Raw genomic sequence first — 16,873 nt, 5'->3', positions numbered from 1 at the left:
CAAGATCGAGAATGCTACATAAATAAGTTAACTCTAACAAGTGGACATCGCCTACCGGATCCGCATTTTAATTAAAGAGTGGACGGACGATGTTAGTAAGTTCCCTGGTATACAATGGCCAGATATATACTCGTACCTTATTGACAAGACTTCAGTGTACACCCACGAAAAACTTTGTGCCTACAAGTCTTTAGACACATATGATTATGTGCGGGCATGTACAACTTGATTAACAATGGGACATTCATTTTGTTTTAATCAAATTATGCCAGTGATGTGATGGCAATATGGCTTTAGCTACAACAGCAAATACCAACACTAAACAGCAATTTAAAGAGTGCAGCTAAGAGAAATCAGAGCTGCGTAAAAAGCGAGAGGCAGAGAGCAGAAATGAAACTGAACGGGGCAGGAGCTAGGTTAGAGCAGTCAACGTAAGTTGGCATTTAGAGTGAGGGCACACAATTTTACCTTTCCATCCTTGCTTTAAAATTGTGATTTTTGGCATACACAAATAATGATGGCACAAAATCTGGACTGCTTGAGTCAAGCGAGACCTCTCCTACAAACAAAATTGCATGCAAAGCTAAGTTAACATGCTAACAATATTCATTACATTGTGTAACTATGACCCAGCTAATCAGACAAACGTTACCAAAGTATTTTGCTACATCAATAAACGAAGACTAGAAAGAATAAAAAAAGAAAGATTTAATAAATAGCCTGATCTTACCCGTGATGAAGTGGGCGCTGCAAACCCGCGCATTTTTGATAGTGCTTTCATCCCAGTCTACACGTTTGATGGCTTGTAGTCATAGACGTCGGCGATTTTTTTTTTTTCTTTTTTTTTGGAATGGGTGAGATCCTGCTGGAATTCTGTACATTTTAACCCCATCACTGCTATGATTCTGACACCCGACAACACAACAACTAGGCATTTCTGAGTCTTTTTTGGGTCCAGGCTGCGCGTGCAATTTCCGCTTACGTATGAATGACGTTTACTGCGAAGGGGTCTATATGGAGCCCACTTTTCTTTTTTTTTTTAAAGCTTCATGGACAATAATTTCATCACTTTCCTTCGTATTTAAAGAATGAAAAAGAAAGCTCTTTTCTGAAAACCTTCTCATGAAAGTCCAAGGGCAGGTAATGAATTCCATCAATAAACATCTAAATGTTGTGACTGGCACACAAGTTCAGAAATATAACAGTTTAAGGTCTTAGGATGAGACATACCGTAGATGAGTGTCTTAAGAAAACTGTTCTATTGTAGTTGATATCCAACTTTCAAACATTGGAGCTGTACAGTAAAAAGCAGTTTGAAATAAATCTACTTTTAGTTTTAGAAGTTATGCAAACAAAAATTTGCTTGGCATTAATGTTTATTAACTGTCTCAACAACTGCCCCTGGATTTGCATTATAGGTCTGTTGAGTAAACAAGAGTCCTGTGTAGTGGTGTGTGTGGTGTTTTTTTTTTTTTTTAAACTCAATACAGAAAAAAACGTCATATTGTTCACACATACACTGCTGATGTGGTTGATGGAGATTAGGGTGAAATGAATACTCTAGCATTTTAATTGTAATTTTCACTGGGTCTATTGCTTGTTCATTAATTCATTTTTATTTATTATTCTAGTCCGACCCATCAAATGCCCTTTCCCTTTCCAGATCTTGGTCACAAACTTGGATTTCCATGATGAACAGAAGAGACGGAATCTGAACAGCACGCTGCATGAGCTTCTGCGTATGAACATCGTGCCCATCATCAACACTAATGACGCAGTGGTGCCTCCCCCAGAGCCTAACAGTGATCTGCAGGGGGTAAATGTGAGTATAGAGCTGAGAAAGCCTGGGGGGGATGAGGGACTGGCAGAATACCCTGAATTCCCCCCACTGGCCCATGAGCACTACATGCAGGGAGGGTGCTATTAACACATGCATGCTATGAACCAGAGGCTAGGAGAGACTGGAGCTCCATGGAGAACATGGACACTCCAGCTCATGGAGAACATAAACCGCTTCATAACTTTCCTCTTATTTCTTGCACCTCCATAGAGAGATGCTCATTAACATCACTATTTCCTGTATTGTACTGTTTCTTGTTTCTGCATTCCTGTCTGCATGCCATCATACAGCAGCTATGGTTGTTTCCCATCGGCCTCTCGGAGAATCTCATGGTTTAGGGTGCTTATTGCTGTCATAGATGGCTTAAATGCACTTTTGAAAATTACCTGGTGCATTTGTTATTATACAGCAAAACGGTTCTAATCCATTGTAGTTTATCATGTGCTTTGGATTTGACTGTCATATACTCCCTTTTATCACATCACAGGTCATCAGCGTCAAGGACAATGACAGTTTAGCAGCACGGCTTGCGGTGGAGATGAGAGCAGATCTCCTCATTGCTCTCTCTGATGTAGAAGGTAAGAAATGAATGCATGACATTAGGACTGCATTTAAGGAATGGCTTTAATTAAAGGCTGTTTAAGAACCCCTCCTGTCTCAGGGTGCCTTCATGCTTGACTTTTTTTCTGCAACCGCATGCATGCATACAAAAAAAAATTCCTACTTTGGAAGTGCTGTTATGTTATCAGAAAACACACCACAGGATGGATTGATTGATTGCATGCATGCAATCAATCAATCCATCCTGTGGTGTGTTTTCTGATAACAGCACTTCCAAAGAAGGAATTTTTTTTTAATTGAACAATATTAAGGATATTAATTATGTGTTTATTAAAAAATAGTTCAGTTCCTGAGCTTGGACTGGTGCGAGTGCTGTTAAAAAATGGCTTCCAGCAAACACTTTATTTAAAAAAAAAAAAGCCAAGCATGATGACACCCTTAGTCTTTTGTCTAATCCTGCCTCTGCCTCCATCAGGTCTTTATGACAGCCCTCCTGGGTCTGATAATGCGAAATTAATTGACACTTTCTACCCTGGGGACCAACAGTCTATAACTTATGGCACCAAATCCAGGGTTGGCATTGGCGGAATGGAAGCTAAGGTATGATTGTAATCTGAGTTCATTCATTGTTAGGCTGGTTTTCCATCATTAAAATTATTAACGATGTACTGACTACACTTGTCACAGGTGAAAGCTGCTCTATGGGCTCTTCAGGGGGGCACATCTGTAGTCATCGCAAATGGCACTCATCCTAAAGTCACAGGCCATGTCATCACAGACATTGTAGAAGGCAAGAAAGTGGGCACCTTCTTTTCTGAGGTCAAGCCCGCTGGTATGTAGGAATTTTCAACATGTGTACTTCTCTGACCTCATCTGTTAGAGGATGTTATGGTGATGCCGCTACTGCTGTTACCAATGCTACAGGGCCCACAGTGGAGCAGCAGACAGAAATGGCTCGCACTGCAGGGAGGACACTGGCATCCCTTCTTCCAGAGCAGGTATTACAGCTTTCTCTCATGCTGAAGGATGTTATGTTGATTGAGATTTGGCTGTTTGTAACTATTTGGGATCAAATGTAAGGTACAGTTAATGAAGAGTAAGGATAATAATAATGTGTCCCCTCAATGTGTAATGTTTCCTCTCTCAGAGGAGTGAGATCATTTATGCCATGGCTGACCTTCTGACTGAGAAAAGAGATGAAATTCTGTCGGCTAATAAGAAGGACATGGAAGTTGCTGTGAATTCAGGTATATTTGATCATGCCATATACTGAATTAACCCTCATGTATAGTTAGTTTTCACTGACGTCACGGCATTCCGGGGAACGCCCTCCAGCTGCCATCTTGTGGGGCAAACAAAACGGACCATCGCCATTACCGGCTACGTTATCTCGGACGAATTTATGAAGTTGTATAGTCAGTTTTCTAAAATAAAGATCAATGTCGGCAAAATCAAGCAAACGGAAGTATATAGATACATTGGACGACATCTCACGACAACGGTATGCAGCCAAACTGGCCTTGATTGGAGGAATTGACCCCTACGAAGTGGACAAAGATGCATTTTCAAGTGACTATGCAGGGCTGCCATCCATATCGTACCCTGATATTGTGAACTATTTCGTGAATAGTAAAAGTGCCTACACACTTGACGACCTCAAAGCATACAAGTCGCTGGAGTCATACAATTATTTTGTCTGTGGCTGGGTCTATGAAGTCCACCATATAAAAACAAGTGACAGTCGTGTCCTAATTACAGCCAAGGCATGTAAACATTGGAATTTTAGAGCTCTCAACACTGCATATAAATATGTGTGTGTATAATATCGAGTTGATTTAAGACAAATTTTACATCCATTAGTGGTAGTACCATGTCAGTATAAACTTTGTAATATAATTAACTGGTATGTAGGCTTGTTACATTTTGTGTTTATGATAAATATGACAATTTATAGGCTAGTAATAATCATATGTTTGCAGCCTTGTACCGAGCGATATTAGGTGTACATTACAATGTAAACGTACACTCAGCTGTTCCAGTTAGGCATTCTCCAGAGATTGTTTACACGATGTTTTGGTTTCCAAAAACAAACTTAAACACAATTGATTGTTTATTTAAACAACTTACCACTTATAAAATGATCGGAGCAGACTTTGCTGTGCTTGGAAGGCTGATAATCCTTGTGGTTGATTCTCGCAAGCCATAGATTTCTCCTTTGTATGCTGAGTTTCTTTGTTTGCTCGCCTTCGTGCTCCCGTACAGTGGGAATTCCATAAAAGCTCCGCTTGACGTCATCATCTGACCTATTACGACAGCCGTGAATACAACAGGTGTGCACCATTGCTAGCTTTAAATAGCCTGCTTGGGTTCTTTTGAAGACTTTGTACTCGCGTGTTACAATGTGTGCTCAGTGACCCGTACGGTAAGCTTGACCCACAAGATGGCCGCCACTAGGGAATCCCCGACTCTGTTACGTCATGTGAAAACTATGTATAGACCCTGTCCCAAATGGATAGTCTTATGTCTTGTCGTCCTCCTCCAAGTTGTAACTCTGCTGATATTATCGATTGATTGCTTTATTCCAAACAGTAAAGAAGATATATAAAAATAAAAAAAATGCAATAATCAAAACATCGTCATAAACAAACAGAATAGCGTAGCCACAAGGCAGTAACATAATAATGTTTGGAAAGGATTAGGAAGAAGTAAATAACTTATCAAATCCTAACCCTCTATACCACTGCTAATCAAACGTCACTTTCCGCCATAATAAACTATATATACAAAAGAAAACAAAAGCAACAAACATAGCTTTACATGTTCCATAGCTTTACCCCACAAATAGAAATACTGAACATTTTTTTAAGGTTGTCTTAGCACTGCAAATTTTAAATTTCAATTTCCCCCTAAAATTATAGCCCCCTTCTCTATCCGAGAACATTGTTTGGATAGTCCTTGGTACTTTATAATTCCTTACTTTGTACATTATTAAGGCAGTTTTATATTCTATAATATCCCTGAATTTTAAACATTTTTAATTTAAGAATAGTGAATTAGTATGATCTCGGTAACCAGCACTATGAATTATTCTTACAGCTCTTTTTTGAAGTATAGTTATTGCATGAAGTGAACATTTATACGTATTTCCTCACACCACTGAGCAGTAATTTAAGTACGGTAAAACCAGGGAACAGTAAAGAATGCGGAGTGAATTATAGTCCAGGACGTGCTTAGCTATACTCAACACAGATATGCTTCTTGATAGTTTAATTAGTATGTAATTTGTGATTTCCAAGTAATTCTATCATCTATTATTACCCCAAGAAATTTATTCTTAGAAACTCTTTCAATATCAGCACCATCTACCTGTACATTTATTGCCTTATTTATTTTATAATTATTAAATAACATGATTTTTGTTTTAGACAGATTTAATGATAATTTATTTCAATCAAACCAACTTTTTAACCTGCACAATTCTGAAGAGATTGTTTTCTAACTCATGTAAATTTGTTCCAGAGCAAAACATATTTGTGTCATCTGCAACTAATACCATCTTAAATATCTTTGATACACTGCACATATCATTTATATAAAGAATGAACAGTTTAGGACCCAGTACTGACCCCTGGGGGACACCACAATCAATATTCAAACGAGTTGAGACAGAGTCACCCAACTTCACAAATTGTGTCCTGTTGCTCAAATAACTTCTTATCCAATTTAATACAACTCCCCTTATCACATATTGTTCCATCTTATTAATTAATATATCATGATTAATAGTATCAAAAGGTTTTTGAAGATTAATAAGTATCCCAGCGACATATTTATAATCTATAGAGTTACTGATGGGCGGCACGGTGGTGTAGTGGTTAGCGCTGTCGCCTCACAGCAAGAAGGTCCTGGGTTCGAGCCCCATGGCTGGCGAGAGCCTTTCTGTGCGGAGTTTGCATGTTCTCCCTGTGTCCGCGTGGGTTTCCTCCGGGTGCTCCGGTTTCCCCCACAGTCCAAAGACATGCAGGTTAGGTTAACTGGTGACTCTAAATTGACCGTAGGTGTGAATGTGAGTGTGAATGGTTGTCTGTGTCTATGTGTCAGCCCTGTGATGACCTGGCGACTTGTCCAGGGTGTACCCCACCTTTTGCCCATAGTCAGCTGGGATAGGCTCCAGCTTGCCTGCGACCCTGTAGAAGGATAAAGCAGCTAGAGATAATGAGATGAGATGAATGAGAGTTACTGATTTCAATCAATTCTGTTAGTGCCATCTCTGTTGATCTATTTGCTCTAAATCCTTATTGACCATCACTGAGTAGTTTGTATTTTTCAATGAATTTATCTAATCTGTTATTGAATAGTTTTTCAAGAATTTTGGAGAATTGAGGAAGTAAAGAAACAGGTCTGTAATTTGTGAAGTTGTGTTTGTCCCCAGATTTATACAATGGAATTACTTTTGCTATTTTCATATTGCTTGGAAATGTACCGGTTTGAAATGACAAGTTACAAATGTATGTTAATGGTTTAGAAATCCCCCCTCAATAATAGTTTTCACTAGTTTCATATCAATATCATTACAATCTGTGGATATTTTATTACTACATTTATTAACTATATCAATAATTTCCCTCTCATCTACTGGTGTAAGAAACATAGAACAAGAATTCCTCTTTATAATATTATCAATACAATCATCATTTGTTACTGGATCAGAGATATTTTGAGCTAATCTTGGTCCAACATTAACAAAAAAATTATTAAAACTATTAGCAACTACATCCATGTTATAATTTTCAATACCTTTGCCATTAAAGTATTTAGGGTAATGTATTTGTCCAGAGCCATCTTTAATAATACTATTTAATATATTCCATATTCCTTTAATATTATTTTTGCTATTATATATTAATTTACCATAATAATCCTTCCTACATCTCCTTGTGCAGGGATGAGAGTTTTCCGCTTTTCGGCGGATTTCCGCTTTTTCTGAGCGAAAATCGATATTATGCCAAATCCGTCTTTTTTTTTCCCCCCATTGAGGGGGGTTGGGGTATGTTCCTTCGTGATACTCAAGCGTACGACGATGTTACATGTTTACATTTTTGCCATCTTTAGTCTCGCTAAGTCTCGCGGTAGAATACGTGTTATCTACAATGTAATTGGCCAAAACATCGCTGGCGAGAGCATGATAGCCAATCATAACAGTTCTTACAAAAGTACCCGCATCGTTCTATTTTATCGAAACTTGCACATGTTCATCGTCGCTGCGCTTCAAAAATACGTTTCTCTTTCGTATCGGCTTTTTTACTCAAAATGCCGAATACAATTGACAAGCGAGACGAAGCGAAGGTACGTGAAATCGATGCTGGTATAAAAAAAGAGAGAGAGGACTGACAAGCTTTTGTCTTTGGCCAAAAAGCTGAAGAAGTAGTCAAAATGATTAAATGAAAATGAGAAGTGACTGAACTATAAATAATTGTATAAAGTGTACATAGACATTATCCCATAAACTTAGCATTCGTTTGATTTAATACATTGAACATGTATATGATGGTCAGTAAATCTGAATTAATGCTGACAGTTTTGAAAACTTAAATATTTCAAAAGACTTTGAAATCATATGCAACTAATGAGGAGATAGGGTGACTGACCTTTTCTCCCTAAGAAATTTTATTTAATATATGAACATTTTGATAATTAATAAAACTTCCGTTTAATGTGAATTTAGTTTGTCATTTTTGTTGATCATAAATTATAACCATACCCTTGAATGTAGAATGTGATTTTATTTTGAATTCAAACAATACTCCTATTGATTTGAAACATATTTTCATGTAAATATATAAAAAAGACAACAGATTTTTTTATCTACTACAGCTCAGATTGCAGGAAAAGTGGTTTGTAAGGCCTTATTTTTCAAAATTTTCCTGGGGGGGTATCCCTCCCAGACCCCCGGCTTCGGGCGCCATCTTGTTTTCTGCTTTTCTGGTGACCACCCACTCTCATCCCTGCTTATGATACTTGTTAACTTGTTTTTATATTTGTATTTATTTTCTGCCTCTTTGGTTCTTAATTTAATAAATTCTCTATAGAGTGTTTTTCTTCTTACAGGCATTTTGTAATCCCTTAGTAATCCAAGGTTGGTCATTATAGTTTTGTTTTGTACTATATTGCTTCAGTGGGCAATTTTTTATCATATAATAATTTGAATATACTTAGTTATCATATGCTCCATCAATGCTATTCTCTATATAAACTGATTCCCAGTCTTGCATTAATAAATCATTATTTAATGCAAACATGGCTTCCTCTGTCCTAATTCTTCTATACTTAAGTTTATGGTCTGTCACATTTCTCTTACAATTACAGTCATAAATTGTAAAAACTGGTAGATGATCACTGATTGATTTAATATTCCACTTGTGTTATCTATATCATTGGTAAATATATTATCTATTAAGGTAGCACTATGGTCAGTAATTCTGGTGGGTCTGGTAATTTTCGGGTGAAGACTCGTACTGTACATGGTATTAATAAATTTCCTCAGTCATACTGTGCTTATTAGGGTTCAACAGATCAATATTAGTATCCCCACAAATGAAAACTTTTTTTTTTTTTAATCTACTGTAAATGTCTTTTCTACCCAGTCCTTAAACGCCTCTATACTAGTTTCTGGTGCTCTATATATACAGCTAATTAATACATTTCTACTTTTTTCAATATTCATTTTGATTGTTAAACATTCTAATAAGTTATCAATCACCGTTGTCATGCCATCTATTAACTTATAATTCAAATTACAGTCCACATACACCGCCACTCCTCCTCCACCTTTATTTTTCCTGTTTATATAATTAAATTCCTATCCAGCCAGTTTGAAATCCACTCCTTTCTCTATGTCAATCCAGGTCTCCGATATGGCAATTATGTTAAATGGATGAGTAAACTGACTTAAGTATTTCTTGATGTGTTTGAAGTTAGTGTACATGCTTCTGCTATTGAAGTGTATTATTGATAATTTCCCCACAGCCTTAGTGGACTGATTATACTGTTCCTCTGTGTAATAGTGGCAATTGTCATTAATGGTTGAGAAAGAGTTATTGTCTGGGTCTATGTCATTATCTATATCCAATAGTTTATGGTCAGTGAATTCATGTGGTTTCAGTTCCAGGTTTTCATAATCAACAACCATTTGCGTTAGCCGAGTAGTGTTCCGAGTAATGGATGAAAAAGTTATTTTGGTGTGTGTCATAGTTGAGTTTAGTATAGTGTCACGTCGGTATTGATTACCATACAGTCCCGATAGCCATCCCTGGTATTTGTCCAAGTCCTCGATGCTTCGTATGACCAGAACTCTAGCTTCCTCCGGTGTACCATTCAACTTAATGAATACTTTGCAGTTGGTGATCCATGTAGATTGAATTTTATTTTCTTTCTTCAGATGACGTGCTTTTCTGTCGATGTCAGCATTGCGTTTTGTCAGGTGCTCGTTGATGTAGACGTTTGTACCTTTCAGTTTCCTTCCTTGTTTCAGCAATGTAGCTTTTGTTTTCGACTGATGAATCTCATGGTGATGGCAGTGTTTTCCTTGACTCTCCTGGGTAGAATGTGGTAGGCCTCAACGTTGCTGCAATCAATATCGATTCCCTTTGAGTGTAGGAATGCCGACACTTGTTGCTCCAGAGTTGCTGCACAGTTCATCAGATTCTCCCTCCCTTGTCACTGCTTTTGCATATGACCTGGGTTTAATCTGAATCCCACTGACGATGACGTCGTTCATCCTGGTGTACCGTTCCAGTTCAGCAACTCTGCATTTCAGGTGGGCGAGACGCTGGTCCTTCTCGGCATTCTGCAGCCTTAGCGACTTCACTTCCGTCACCAGGTCCATGATGGTTTTCTGTTGTTTAATAACAGAAACTTCTTCCGCCAGAAAGTCGAGTGACTTTTTAATATCCTCACCTTCCTCGGCTGTAAAGTTCTTTATTTGGTGGCATAATTCACCAATAAAGCCATCCAATTCAGTAAAATGTTTGGAGAGTCGTTTCCTCACCTCACTGCCTTTCCGAAGTTTCCCGCCAGAGGAAGTGCAAGGTGCAGGCCTATGATGTGCGAGGCCTGAGGGTGTAAATGTTCACCATATTTTGATCACCATGTTTTAACTATCCTAATGGAAATATGCTAAGCCTAGTATTTTATCATTATGGATGAAATGAAACTAAAGCAGCATATGATAATGCTGCTGAAAAAAATAATGTAGGATATCGTGCAAAAATTTGAGCACCCCTTTGAATCCCAAAATGTAAAAAAATGGACGTGCAGATGAGGACTGTGCAGCTTTTCTGTTTGAGAGATTGTGTTATTAGTAGAAGTCATCTCAGTGCTGAAGTTGGTATTGTGCCTTATTTTACGTTACAGGGCGTATGCCTCCTGCCATGCTCAAGCGGCTGAGTTTGTCAACAGCTAAGCTAAGCAGTCTGGCCATCGGACTACGTCAGCTTGCAGTGTCCTCTCAGGACAGTGTGGGACAAGTACTGCGGAGAACTCGTGTGGCCAACAACCTAGAGCTGGAGCAGATCACTGTGCCTATTGGAGTACTACTTGTCATTTTTGAATCACGTCCTGACTGTCTGCCTCAGGTCTCATTTCTTTCTCTCTCTCTCTCTCACACACACACACACACACACACACACACACACACACACACACACACACACACACAAAATGACCGGTATATGTAATTTGTGCAAATTTGATCATGTTCATGGAGTTTAGTTGCTTGTTATTCTGTGTATTAGGTATTATTCTGTGTAGTTTGGTGTTTCTTATATTTTTCATGTTGAAAATGTGTTTTTCCACTAAGGTGTCTGCATTAGCTATTGCTAGTGGGAATGCTTTGTTGCTGAAAGGTGGAAAGGAAGCAGCTAACACCAACCATGTCTTACATGAGCTAGCACAGGAGGCTCTATCTGTACATGGTGTCAGAGATGCTATCCAACTGGTAAGACCCCTCTGACCTTTCATAATATACAACCCCGATTCCAAAATAGTTGGGACAAAGTACAGATTGTAAATAAAAACGGAATGCAATAATTTACAAATCTCAAAAACTGATATTGTATTCACAATAGAACATAGACAACATATCAAATATCGAAAATGAGACATTTTGAAATTTCATGCCAAATATTGGCTCATTTGAAATTTCATGACAGCAACACATCTCAAAGTTGGGACTGGGGCAATAAGAGGCTGAAAAAGTTACAGGTACAAAAAAGGAACAGCTGGAGGACCAAATTGCAACTCATTAGGTCAATTGGCAATAGGTCATTAACATGACTGGGTATAAAAAGAGCATCTTGGAGTGGCAGCGGCTCTCAGAAGTAAAGATGGGAAGAGGATCACCAATCCCCCTAATTCTGCACCAACAAATAATGGAGCAATATCAGAAAGGAGTTCGACAGTGTAAAATTGCAAAGAGTTTGAACATATCATCATCTACAGTGCATAATATCATCAAAAGATTCAGAGACTCTGGAAGAATCTGTGTGTAAGGGTCAAGGCTGGAAAACCATACTGGGTGCCCGTGATCTTTGGGCCCTTAGACGGCACTGCATCACATACAGGCATGCTTCTGTATTGGAAATCACAAAATGGGCTCAGGAATATTTCCAGAGAACATTATCTGTGAACACAATTCACCGTGCCATCCGCCGTTGCCAGCTAAAACGCTATAGTTCAAAGAAGAAGCCGTATCTAAACATGATCCAGAAGCGCAGACGTCTTCTCTGGGCCAAGGCTCATTTAAAATGGACTGTGGCAAAGTGGAAAACTGTTCTGTGGTCAGACGAATCAAAATTTGAAGTTCTTTATGGAAATCGGGGACGCCGTGTCATTCGGACTAAAGAGGAGAAGGACGACCCAAGTTGTTATCAGCGCTCAGTTCAGAAGCCTGCATCTCTGATGGTATGGGGTTGCATTAGTGCGTGTGGCATGGGCAGCTTACACATCTGGAAAGACACCATCAATGCTGAAAGGTATATCCAGGTTCTAGAGCAACATATGCTCCCATCCAGACGACGTCTCTTTCAGGGAAGGCCTTGCATTTTCCAACATGACAATGCCAAACCACGTACTGCATCAATTACGGCATCATGGCTGCGTAGAAGAAGGGTCCAGGTACTGAACTGGCCAGCCTGCAGTCCAGATCTTTCACCCATAGAAAACATTTGGCGCATCATAAAACGGAAGATACGACAAAAAAGACCTAAGACAGTTGAGCAACTAGAATCCTACATTAGATAAGAATGGGTTAACATTCCTATCCCTAAACTTGAGCAACTTGTCTCCTCAGTCCCCAGACATTTACAGACTGTTGTAAAGAGAAAAGGGGATGTCTCACAGTGGTAAACATGGCCTTGTCCCAACTTTTTTGAGATGTGTTGTCATGAAATTTAAAATCACCTAATTTTTCTCTTTAAATGATACATTTTCTCAGTTTAAACATTGGATATGTCATCTATGTTCTATTCTGAATAAAATATAGAATTTTGAAACTTCCACATCATTGCATTCTGTTTTTATTTACAATTTGTACTTTGTCCCAACCTTTTTGGAATCGGGGTTGTAATACACAATAAAAACTCGGTCATACTAGTAAGTATGACTTGGTAAATTCAGTGTGTCTACAAAAGTGATTTTCTGTACAATTATATCTTGTTGCATGCTTAACTGAAGACGTGGCTTCTTACTGTATTTTTGTCGTGTTTTTAATGGAAATATGTAACAGCAGGGGGTTGCAGCATGATAGCCAAGTGGCTTAATATTTCTGGCTATCAAATGATGCTGTGACACTTGATCTCTGTAAATATAGTTAAGTATTGGATTGTGTGTTGTAGGTAAGCACACGTGAGGAGGTAGAGGACTTGTGTCGACTGGAGAAGATGATTGATCTAATCATTCCCCGTGGTTCGTCTGAGCTGGTCAGAGAGATCCAGCGGGGTGCTAAAGGCATTCCTGTGCTGGGTCACAGTGAAGGCATCTGCCATGTCTATGTTGACCATGAAGCCAGCATAGACAAAGTTGTAAAAATTGGTGAAAATCAGCATGAGTAGTGTTCTGTACTATAATGAAAAACATGTAGTGATTTAATGTGTTATAATAATGATTAGTTTGATGTGCAGTGTTGTCCTTTCTTCCTACAGTCAGAGACTCGAAATGTGATTACCCTGCAGCCTGCAATGCTATGGAAACCCTGCTAGTTCATAGAGATGTGCTTCGGTCCCCATTGTTTGATCAAATCATTGACATGCTGAGAACAGAACAGGTAAGTCTATGCATGAATGTTTTATAATGAATTTTCACTCTTCTAATGTACTTGTAAGTGGTATTTGGAATTGTAATGTGATCAGTGATGATCTACTGTGTGCATCTGGGGAAAGAACTTTTCAGAAAAAAATGTGCTGAGCAAATGCACTGTAAACTGTAAAATATACAAATAAGGAAATAAAGATTAGTCGTCTTTGGTATCAAATGATGCTGTGACCCAAAAGAGAAATACACATCTCTAACCCTGTGTAAGTGGCCCACTAATCTTTGTATTTCCTTATTTGTATCCCTCTGTCCAGATACAAATAAGGAAATGCAAAGATTAGTGATCCACTTACACAGGGTTAGAGATGTGTATTTCTCTCTTGGGTTCCTGCACTTTTTCATGTGCACATGACAGTTGAAAAGGTTACAGCCTACTTGTATCCTTGATTCTTATGGATTTGAGGTGCTGCAGATTGTTGTTTGTTGTTTTGACCAATGTAAATCAGACTTTTATATAAAATGTTTGTACAGGTCAGCTATTTGAACGTAGTGCTCATTTCCTCTTTAATACCTTGCTGTATGCAGGTGAAGATACATGCTGGCCCTAGGTTTGCATCATACCTGACTTTCAGCCCATCTGAGGTAAAGTCAATGCGTACGGAGTATGGAGATCTGGAGTGCTGCATAGAGGTGGTAGACAGCATGTACGAGGCAGTGGATCACATTCATAAATATGGCAGCTCCCACACAGATGTGATCATCACTGAGAATGGTAAAGTTCCTGCTCTGCAGCAAGTCAGCTCATTTCTTTTTAGTATGCTTTCTTGGAATAATGCTTGGAATAAAGATATTTAATGAATAATAATGAAAAGTCGGCTGTTTGTTGAAACATTTTTGGTGTGACAGTAGTTCCATCTTGTGGTGATGATGGTATTAACACTTTACAACAAGTTACTACAATAATATGGGGGCAAATAATTTAATCATTCTTTTTCATGAAGGATGATGTGTGTATGATTTTATTTACACGGAGATGCCAGTTCAGTAACTATTAAATATGCTCAGTGTAAATATATGTGTACACACCTGTGTTGCTCGTTTACTGACTATCAGCTAGTCGTATGTTTTTATATGAATCCTGTACTGTAGTGTAACAGTTTGCTTGATTTTTCACACGTTTTTTTTTTTTTTTTTTTTTTTTTTTTTTAAGAGGAGACAGCAGAGCAGTTTCTGCAGTTGGTGGATAGTGCCTGTGTGTTCTGGAATGCTAGTTCACGGTTTGCTGATGGATATCGCTTTGGTCTTGGTAAGACAAATTGTCATATGTACGCCTTACTGACTGATTTAAACTCTCAAAATGTTTTCTTGTGGGTGTTTTTTGCAAGTCAACCAGCTTTGAATTAGATAATGGTACTCAGTCTGTACTCATGCAGTATATAAATACTAAGTCCAAATCATTGCTGACTAGTCCAAACATGCAGAAAGACTCGAAGGACACATTCTTGTCTGATTTAACAAATGGGGGAAAGGTTTCAAAACAACACATTACAGCAGTACATTCTTGATGTAAATGACCTTTTTGTCTTTTATAGGTGCAGAGGTTGGTATCAGCACTGCTCGTATCCATGCTCGTGGACCCGTAGGCCTGGAAGGGCTTCTGACCACCAAGTGGGTTCTGCGAGGAGATGGCCACACAGCTGCAGACTTTTCTGAGCAAGGCAGTATGAAGTTCCTGCATGAGAGCCTGCCTGTTGCACAGCCCCAAACTGTACACAGAACCTCCAACTAGAGCTAGTCATAATACGGAAAGCATTAAAAGCACGAAGGCATTTAGTAATTGGCATGCACATTTCCTCTAGCTACAGCTGGGTAACAAATTAAAGGAAATCCGATGCCATGGTTTTGCTGGCAAGTTCTTCTGAATGATCGCCTTTGATCATATAATGAAACATGTCTATCTTGATGGGAGTGGTCTCTTCCAGAATGACAGTGTCCCCATTCACAGGGCCTGAGGGCTCATTTGAATTGCTTGAGTATGAACCTGATGATGTAAGTTGTATGTTTTGGACCAACATGTTGGGCAGCCTGCTCCACCATTGGTTAAGGTAATATCTTTAGGAAGGATGGTGTTCCTCCCTCTCGTACAGTCCATAGACTTGTAGAATCCTTGCCAAAGTACATTTGAAACTGTTCTGGTGGCTCATAGCAGCTTTAACACCTTAAGATGTGTCGTCCCCCCGCCCCCCAAATTAGTGTGTCTCTTGTCTGTAGCTTGGCCTCCTTTCTGAGACATACATATGTGGTTCTATACAATTTTGGAGTTATAAAATAAGTATATTGTTGAGCAAAATCAAAAACTTATGCCCATAATAGTCTTGTCCATTAAAATTTGCATGTTTTCAAAGAGTAGCAACCTGTGAATCTCTGAATTTCAGGCACAGCACAGTGACTGTGGCTATTGTGCACAGTAATGTAATTTTGAGGACCAGCTGTCCTGTAATGCTTTTGCTTTGTGTTTAAATCCAAAATGATTTTATACTGTAAATCTATAAACTGAACAAGTGCATCACCATGTTGAGTTACTGTTTCGGATTAGAATGATTGGACACATTCTAAAAGATGTGGTACTTTTTAAAACTAATTGCATATTATTTCATATGACAATGATTGTGTTTATTTTGGAGTTTTGTTATCCTTCTGGTTTTCAACTTCTTACGGCTGATTTGGTTAAAAAAAGAATCACGTTAATAAAAAAAAAAAATAACTTGGCAGTGACCAGTGTGCTTTTAAAACAAACATGACAGATTAAAACTCAAAAAGGAAAGTAAAGAGACTTTGTAGCCACTGATATTTCTGCTGATGAGTTTCTTCTTTATATAAAAGGGCTGTAACATTCCAAAATAGCAGCTTTTTGGTGTTCGATTGTCAGTGAATGAACATGTTCAGTAGTAATATGTATATCTGAATTGTATATAAAATTTTTACAGAATAAGCTTTTCCCCCATTCAGCAGTCATAGATGTCTTGTGTTCCTGCTTTCGCATACATTTTAAACCCTTGTGTATCTACACAGTTTAATAGTTAAGTTTCAGCTTTTAAAGTACAGCAGTATCGAGGACGCTCAAGTAATCCATCATTAATTTTTATATCTCTCTATAAAGTGTGT

The 16,873-nt window shown here is 38.4% G+C and overlaps 1 protein-coding gene across 4 annotated transcripts in view; it reads left to right on the top strand.

Moving 5' to 3' along the window:
* aldh18a1 (aldehyde dehydrogenase 18 family, member A1) overlaps positions 1 to 16,552 on the top strand; it is a 30,252-nt gene extending 13,700 nt beyond the window's left edge. For all 4 annotated transcript variants that reach the window (XM_060939967.1, XM_060939966.1, XM_060939964.1 and 1 more), the window contains 13 exons: positions 1,664 to 1,822; positions 2,328 to 2,418; positions 2,877 to 3,001; positions 3,089 to 3,233; positions 3,326 to 3,399; positions 3,549 to 3,648; positions 10,814 to 11,034; positions 11,259 to 11,396; positions 13,294 to 13,489; positions 13,600 to 13,721; positions 14,294 to 14,480; positions 14,919 to 15,014; positions 15,301 to 16,552. In XM_060939967.1, the coding sequence (XP_060795950.1) occupies positions 1,664 to 1,822; positions 2,328 to 2,418; positions 2,877 to 3,001; positions 3,089 to 3,233; positions 3,326 to 3,399; positions 3,549 to 3,648; positions 10,814 to 11,034; positions 11,259 to 11,396; positions 13,294 to 13,489; positions 13,600 to 13,721; positions 14,294 to 14,480; positions 14,919 to 15,014; positions 15,301 to 15,497 (1,851 nt within the window). In that variant the 3' untranslated portion in view covers positions 15,498 to 16,552. The remainder of the gene's footprint in view (positions 1 to 1,663; positions 1,823 to 2,327; positions 2,419 to 2,876; positions 3,002 to 3,088; positions 3,234 to 3,325; positions 3,400 to 3,548; positions 3,649 to 10,813; positions 11,035 to 11,258; positions 11,397 to 13,293; positions 13,490 to 13,599; positions 13,722 to 14,293; positions 14,481 to 14,918; positions 15,015 to 15,300) is intronic.
* The last annotated feature ends 321 nt before the right edge of the window (positions 16,553 to 16,873 follow it).

Source organism: Neoarius graeffei, chromosome 14, assembly GCF_027579695.1.
Source record: "Neoarius graeffei isolate fNeoGra1 chromosome 14, fNeoGra1.pri, whole genome shotgun sequence".
Lineage (NCBI taxonomy): Eukaryota > Metazoa > Chordata > Actinopteri > Siluriformes > Ariidae > Neoarius > Neoarius graeffei.
Note: the sequence above shows the minus strand (reverse complement) of the source record. Positions and strands in the feature narration are given on the sequence as shown.